Source organism: Branchiostoma belcheri, unplaced genomic scaffold (assembly GCF_001625305.1).
Source record: "Branchiostoma belcheri isolate BF01 breed outbred unplaced genomic scaffold, Haploidv18h27 scaffold150, whole genome shotgun sequence".
In the NCBI taxonomy this organism is placed as follows: domain Eukaryota; kingdom Metazoa; phylum Chordata; class Leptocardii; order Amphioxiformes; family Branchiostomatidae; genus Branchiostoma; species Branchiostoma belcheri.
Window position 1 is genome coordinate 491,463 of NW_017802936.1, and position 7,659 is coordinate 499,121.

Below are 7,659 nucleotides of genomic sequence, written 5' to 3' on the forward strand. Positions count from 1 at the left end.
AAAAAAGCAGAAGATTGGGTCCGGGTCACATTCGTCGTACGATTGTCGTGCGATCGCAGAAATGAGGGTTGTCTTGAGATAGTCGTACATAGGTCGTACAATATCCGGCTAAGATAAAATTGCATTGCATTGCACAACTGTGTGTCGCCCAAGGGCTACAGAAATGGATATGGGCACCACACGTATGCTCTGCAATAGAGTGGAACGGGACCTTTTTTTTATATAAAATTGTTACAGAAAAGGCTTGTCGGCGGTTGGTTCTACCACAGCCTTGTTATTGTTGTCGTCTATTATACTAAATATATCGCTAGACGTGGTCACTTGGAAGCCTGCTAGAAAAGTTCTAGTACATCAAAACATCGCACGGCGGGCTAGCTATAGGGCGAATGTAGCCGAGTCGGTCGGCCAGGGACGAGAGGGGTTTATTAAGGCCTTTTTGGCGGCTTTGGCAGGATTTTCAGACATCCGCGCTGGAACCAGCTGCTAAACCGTTCGGTGGTATCGGTATCGCTAAGGAGCGTGTCCCGCAAACAAACTGGAGATAAATCTGTACTCAGTAAACCAAGTGTTGAAGTTCCAGCCAGCACAGACCCACTCTCTGTGACATCCAATCCGGGAACGTGTACGGGGCGGCTCAGGGGGACGAGAGTCGCGCGCTACCGGAACAGATATCGACCAATGGCAGGAGGCGTAACGAACTGACGGTGACATACCTTCTGTGCGCCACATGGACGACTTGCGGGTTGGACACAGGAGGATCTTCAGTCTTGTTGACTTCTTCTCCTTGGGAAAGGTCCAGGGGGTACACACTCCAGGTTACCAGGACCCGCTTTCTTCACAACTATAGGAGTCTTCCTTCCACTGTTCCAGTCGGTATAACTACAGGATCAACCGATCGACTACACACCCGACACGGGAGCACCTTCACGTTAGGAAGGCTGGAGACAGAAGACAGCACGTGCGGCAAACATAAACTGGACCTGATATCGGAAAAGCACCGACCATACACCGAGAACTGTCCTCTCTAGCCGTTTTTCCTCCTCAACAGTTTTTTTTTTTAGAACGGCGCAAGGTTTTTCGATCGGTGCGTTCTCTTTTTATTTGCGCGGTCAAGTTTTGTTTCCAACTGCAGAGCAAATACAGGAAGACCCGGCCAGACATCCTAATGTACCTGACAGCTGTGCGGGGAAGCTAAAAGCTACAGGGACATCACGGCAGATTAGCAAGCTTACCCGCGTCAGAACGTGGTGTTCTCGCCGCTTACACTCGCGCGTGACCAGACTGGGCTCAGTGCTCTTCCCGCGTATGCACAGGAGAGGCCCGCTGAAACTCAACCTGCGATGTAACTTTGTTTTGCCTCTCTTGTGCGGCGGTATTTTGGCTTGAACGAAAATGGAAGGCGGGAGTGCTACGGAAGCAGAGAGGATGAGAACTGAGCAGGTAAAAAGTGGACACGAAGGAGAAAGGGACCGTGGTAAGGTCGGGACCTCGGCGGCGGCGAAGACGGAGACCCCCGCCGGCGGGAAGACACCACACGCCCCGCGGAAGCTGCTGCGGACTCCCAAGTGTGCACGGTGCCGTAACCACGGGGTGGTGTCATGTCTGAAGGGACACAAGCGGTACTGTCGCTGGCGGGACTGCCAGTGTGCCAACTGTCTGCTGGTGGTGGAAAGACAGCGAGTCATGGCGGCACAGGTGGCTCTGAGGCGGCAGCAGGCCACGGACCTGGGCCGGACCGGAGGCACAGCGGGCACGGGACAGAACAAACCCTCACCCGCCGACAACTCTCCCACCCCCCGGCGACTGTACACTCGTACACTCACCCGGGCTACCAGTCTCACTAGAGACATCCTGGAAAGAGGTGAGCTTATGTTTTTACGCCTAATTTAGCGATTTTTCATTTCACAACCTGAATAATTTGTTTGAAAAAAATATGAAAGATTTTCTAACGTATGATTTTGGCAAATGCAGTTTATACTTTTCACTGTTTTTATCGGGCCTAAAGTACTGGCTTCATACGGCCTATGGTTCATTTTGTTTCAAAAACGTTTGATTACGAGAACAACTGGCTGTCACCACATCACACAAGAATTACAGCGTGTTAGACCGTAGTTTATAATTAGGTTATCTCAGTAACTGTCCCCCGAAACGGAGCCACACAGTTGGGACAGAGAGATGTGTTTACATCTAAACGTGAACGTGCCTGATCATAAATTTGCGATGCAGAAAAATTCGCAGCTGACAAGCTAGGGTTTGTACAAAAGCACTTAAGAAAAGTCGCCGATAGTCTGGTCTTACGTCTACGAATTTTTTTCCGACATGTCTGACATTGACCAAAATTTGAATATTTTGGATTCTTTTTTGAAGTGGATTGAAAATGATCAAAATGCAAATGTTTGGCATTCTTCTGCGGAGTGGTTGGAGTGTAAGATTGAATCACAGATGGATCCATACGCCACACTTCCTCATTTGTCATCGCACCAGCTCCACTGGCCCTGGGGCACACATAGTTTTGAGTAGAATTACAACTTATATGTTGCACAACACTGCGCCCATGTTTTTGTTTTGAATTCTGTTACACCAAAAGTGGTCATTCTAACAACGGTCTAAAACACAGCCTCTTGCGAACACCCTTTAGTTCTAACACGGCTTCCTTGTTGTGAGTTTATCTTGATTGAAAGCCACTGACGAGTGATACGTGGCAAGTGGCCGTGCTTTTCGTGGGGTGAGTTTCCTAGCCGCGATATAGTATCCGCTTGTATCCAGGCTAAAAAAAATAATGGCAACCCCAGAAACGGCATGATCACAAATGGTACATAATGAAAGACCTCTATTGTACATTTTTGCTCATTGCGAACTAAGTACAGGTCATGGTAAATAGCGATGGTAGACTAAAATATATCTATAGTAAAACTACATATGAACAGGTTCTGCTTCTTCTCGCTTCTTAAAACAGTTGTAAATGTAAGAACAGATGGAGTTTATAGTACGAGGATTATATTTGTACAGAAAATACCCCTAGATTTGGGGCTAGATATATTCTGGCATTTTTTAAGAGAAGGAAAGAAAGTTTTGCGTTCGAATAGCCAGGGTCTAAAATGTTGACGTGTTGATGTGCTAGTATTTGATTTCCTCTTTTGCAACTGTGAACGAGTAGAACGTTGTCAGCTACTATATTATGATATAACGTGTACGGCAGATGTCGATAACTCGCAGACACATTCTGGCCCCATTTAACACTAAAATTGTTTTTTTTTTTTTTTGTGAAACTTGGTTTTATACGTTGAATACCTGTATGATGCACGATGTTCTTAAAAGTGTGAGTTAACAAAACACAAAACCTGAAAACAGTTTATGAGTTCCGTCGAGTGATCTGTCCAATTTTTGCTCGCTTCGCGATTTTAACAAAGTCAAAGGTAACAGGTAAAATCGCTTGGTCGCTTCTTTCATAATTTTCTTCGATCTCACCTCTGTATTTGTAACCAAACGTCTGGATACATACATGTATGTTTTGTTTGTTTTAGCACGGAGGTTGTCTGAGTGGATTGATGGTGTGAATTACCCTGATGTAAACAGATTAGTGGAGAAGTTGCAACAAAATCACCTCATTACGGCCTCTCATTGGTCGTCAACATAAACAGATTATCTTCAACCGCCAGCTACTGTTTCACGGCTCCTGAAAATAGTTCCCTTTTTTTACAAACGACATTAGAACAAACAGATTTTCTGACAATTTAAAAAAAAGTGGAAAGTTCACCAAAACTTTTTCCTAATATTTCGGCTACCCTACTCTTGTTTAAGTACAGGTAGACTAACGGATCCTAGTTTGTACCTAAGCCCATGTAGCTGTACCTGTAATCTGTATGAATTTTTCTGTGCATGTGGATATTAAATTTAAAAACAGAAAGTTTCAACTTCGATTCATACTGCTTTAGATCAGTGGATTGACTTGAAAATATGCATTTTAAATGGAGTCCACACAAACACTAAATTCTGATCTCTACTGACAAACATCCGGCAAAAATATTATAATTCTGTCAGAATGCGATTTCTACACTTACAGATAATCATGCAGTTATTTGTTCAAGTTGCAACAACAATACACGGAGGAACATTAGGCAGCAAATGTAACTTATTTATGTATGTATGTATGTGTTTAGATCTAAACTTGCACAAACAATTGTACTGAAACACTAGTTTATCACTTTCCGTGTGTAAATTCATGTTTGAAAGCTACGTTTTGAAAAGTGTCGGTCGATCGAATTTGTTGAAGTAAGATATTTTGTTTCTGCATGTGCAGGTCTCCGAGTTGGCCGACACGACCCGGACCCCAGCAGTTATTTTCTCCTGTCGCCAGAAGTGAGTGAGAGAATGAGAAAACGGCGAGCTTTCTGCGACAAGGAGCTGGAGGCGGCGATGCTGGAGCGGGAGCGGGAGCAGGAGGCCCGGCGAGCCCAGCACCTCTTCGCCGCCAACGGGTTCTGCCTGCCGGTGGGGGTGACCGTACCGAGCGGGCTGACCTTACCGGGGGGAAGCTGCACCTCCCCGCGAGAGTTCCTGGTGCGCGCCTTCCCTCACGTCAACCCGAGTTTCCTCGAGCTCATCCTGCAGGGCTGCGGCGGGGACTTAGACCGGGCGTTGGAGAAAGTGGCGGCGGGGGTAAGCCCTCTCTTCACCGGCCAGCCGTTCAACGGCGTTCCGGTGTACCCCGGTCTTCCTCTACTCCACGGTAGCAGCAACCACCTTGGACATTCCATCGGAGACGCGGCTAAACTTCGCCCCGCAGTCTACCAAAACCTCGCCAGAAACTTCTGCACGGCTCCCGGCCACTGGAAACGGCTCAACGGACAGACATCCCACGGAAAGGCGACTCGACTGGGCCACAGAATGTTACGCGGTTTGGAAGACTTGACCGCAGAGAAATCGGCTTTCTCTCCACCAAATAAAAATGCTGGAAAGTCGTCCAAAACTCCCGACTGCGACACGATCAAGCAAGAGCCGTCGTACCCCGAACAAGACCACTCGCCTTCAAGTCCGGAAACGGTCGTCAAACGGCCACGACTTGTCCGCAGACGGTCGGACGACGTCTCCTCTCCCGAGTCTCTCTCACCTCGCGAAGTCATCCTCCACGAGGCCAACTTCGACACTGTTCGGAACGGGGAAACTCACCACCGAACCGGGCTGGCGTTTCGGTTCGACATTGTCGAGGAAAACGACCGACCGTGCGACGAAGATGACCCGACGCCGGTAGGACAGGACGACAACCAGATAGCGACAAATCCAGACCAAGACAGCCATACAACCCCGTCAGAACAATACTCCCAACTGTTTCAGGACCAAATCAGAACCTACCAGGGACTTCCAAAGACAAACACTGTCGCCAAACCGTCGTCACTCGCGCTGGGAGAAGACGAGACAGCGCCACGACCGCGAACCGACCAAATCGCAAGTAGGTCTCTACCTCGCCCGCTGTTACCTTTCTCAGTCGAAGCTATCATGGCAAGAGATCTCTAAACGTGCCTGATAGAAAGTTAGGACATTTTCCTGTTCTTAAAAACGTAACTCGTGTCTTTTTTATGATACTGTGCACCACAACTGCATTATGAATCAAACTTCAATTCCTGAATATTTTTTACCTCTAAGAATACTGTTGCTATTACTGTTTTATACTTGTATTTTGTGCTGTTGTTACATGCTTTATGTTTTCAAACGTACGACAGATAACCTAAACTGTCTAACTCTGGTGACTTTCCTTTCGTTTGAGAAGTTGAAAAGAAGGTATATTTTCTTTGTTTATTTGATTCTTCTGTTCCTTCGATCACAACATCAAGTTATTTACTGTAATGTACACCATGACCTTTTGTTTTAAATTTTTTCTACGAAGAGGCTATCACATTGTATTACTTTATTCAGAGAAATGATTGATTTTAAAAGTTATGTGTACTCGTTTCATACACCGACCTGCAATGTTATGCCTTAACCGTTGGGGGCGCTCGTGAACAATCTTTGAAATTGTTCCGTTTCACTACGAATCGTGGCACGATGCAAGTAGTTAATTGCGCTGTATATAGTCTAGCTTATAGCCTAGTACGATTGTGATAATGTCCAGCAACTACCAACTATAGCCTCTCTGTGGTATACCAGCGGTTCGATGTTCGATGCTATACCACAAAAGAAATTTAATGTTACCTCTGACAATGTTCATTTTGAACATGCCATTCAATGTCTAATACAAGTCTAATACAAGTACATGTACTTCAACCGACGTTGCTTGGATTTATTTGTCATTGATAATTTTTCAACAGTCAGTTATAGTAGGACTGTTCATAATATATGAACCGTTATTGGACATTTTGCCACACTGGGCTAAGTACAGGTCGCAACAAAATATGATAAACAGATATAGCTAACAGATACAAAATGAAACTACTCGTATCGTGAAATAAATTAAACTTCTCGCTTTCAGTTAGAGCAGAGATAAAAGAACAAATATGTTTTTCTATGGAAGGTTTGCCTAGCTGCATTAGGAATATGCATTGTGTCGTGTGGCGTAGCGGCAGCGTTCTCGACTCGGAACCAGTGGCCCCGGGTTCGAGTCCTGACATTCCACCGATCTTGTGCCCTTGGGAAAGGCACTTTACACGACTTTCCTCACTTCGCTCAGGTGTAAATGAGTATTATATTGTCCCTGTGTTGGTGGCGGCATTAATATAAGTTGAAAAAAACTTGAGTGTGCCGTCACCACGTCTTGTGATTGCATGTTTCGGAATATATAAAATAATTGGAAAATACTTTAATATATGCAATACAAAATATTTCACACGAAAATGTTTAGTGATAATAAAGGACATCTGCGGTATTTTTGCGAATCAAAATTCTCTGTGGTATGTTTTCAGGAAATTAAGTCTATGTGGTTTCCCTTGTAAAAATAAGCACCAATGATATTCAACGTGTGGATTTTGTAACGAAAAAAAGAAAATAATATTGAATGTTTTATTGCAAATTCGTGCCCGAGGGCTAATTGCAGGAGCAGAAGAAACATTTGATATAAAAACAGACAATTTGTACACATAGAACTACTGATAACTACTAAGAAACTACTGGTAAAACTATTGGGTTTGACTTCTTTTTTGAAGACAGAGTAAGACAAAGGATCCCACTTTTTCTGTAATTTGTGGGCTTTTGGATGAGTAGTTTTCTTTTCATTTGTATAGTCTGGGTAGAATTTGGAGGCTACGTCAAATCATGAAGGATATTAGAACACTTCTAGCTCCAGGAAATACTATATAACCGCAAACACGTGTTGTTTCATGTTAATTTCACTCAGAAGTTCCAGAACTTCGTTTTCACACATGATTCCATAAGGCAACAGCGACTTAATTTTATGGATGACATCCACGCACGCATTGATTTTCGCCTGTTCTAAAAAAAAAAAAAAACTAGAAAGGCCAATATTTGCTTTGGAGCAAATACAGCGATGGGTTCACCACATTTTACCACATGGCAGGGAAAGAATGAGAAACACAAGGGAAAACAATGATTTACATTGATATAACTATAATATGAAGTAACATACAACTAAAACAACAGTTGGATAGCTATTCCCTACTTTATTGGTTAGGATTTTTAATTGCATAATGCAAAACTGTTGATTTCTAA

The 7,659-nt window shown here is 44.3% G+C and overlaps 1 protein-coding gene across 1 annotated transcript; it reads left to right on the forward strand.

Annotated features, from left to right (window-relative positions):
* Positions 1–431: 431 nt before the first annotated feature.
* Positions 432–6,254, forward strand: LOC109465465. The gene is made up of 2 exons (XM_019762751.1): positions 432–1,861; positions 4,301–6,254. The coding sequence occupies exons 1-2, from the start codon at positions 1,393–1,395 to the stop codon at positions 5,512–5,514; spliced, it is 1,683 nt and encodes a 560-aa protein (XP_019618310.1). The 5' UTR covers positions 432–1,392; the 3' UTR covers positions 5,515–6,254.
* Positions 6,255–7,659: the final 1,405 nt, after the last annotated feature.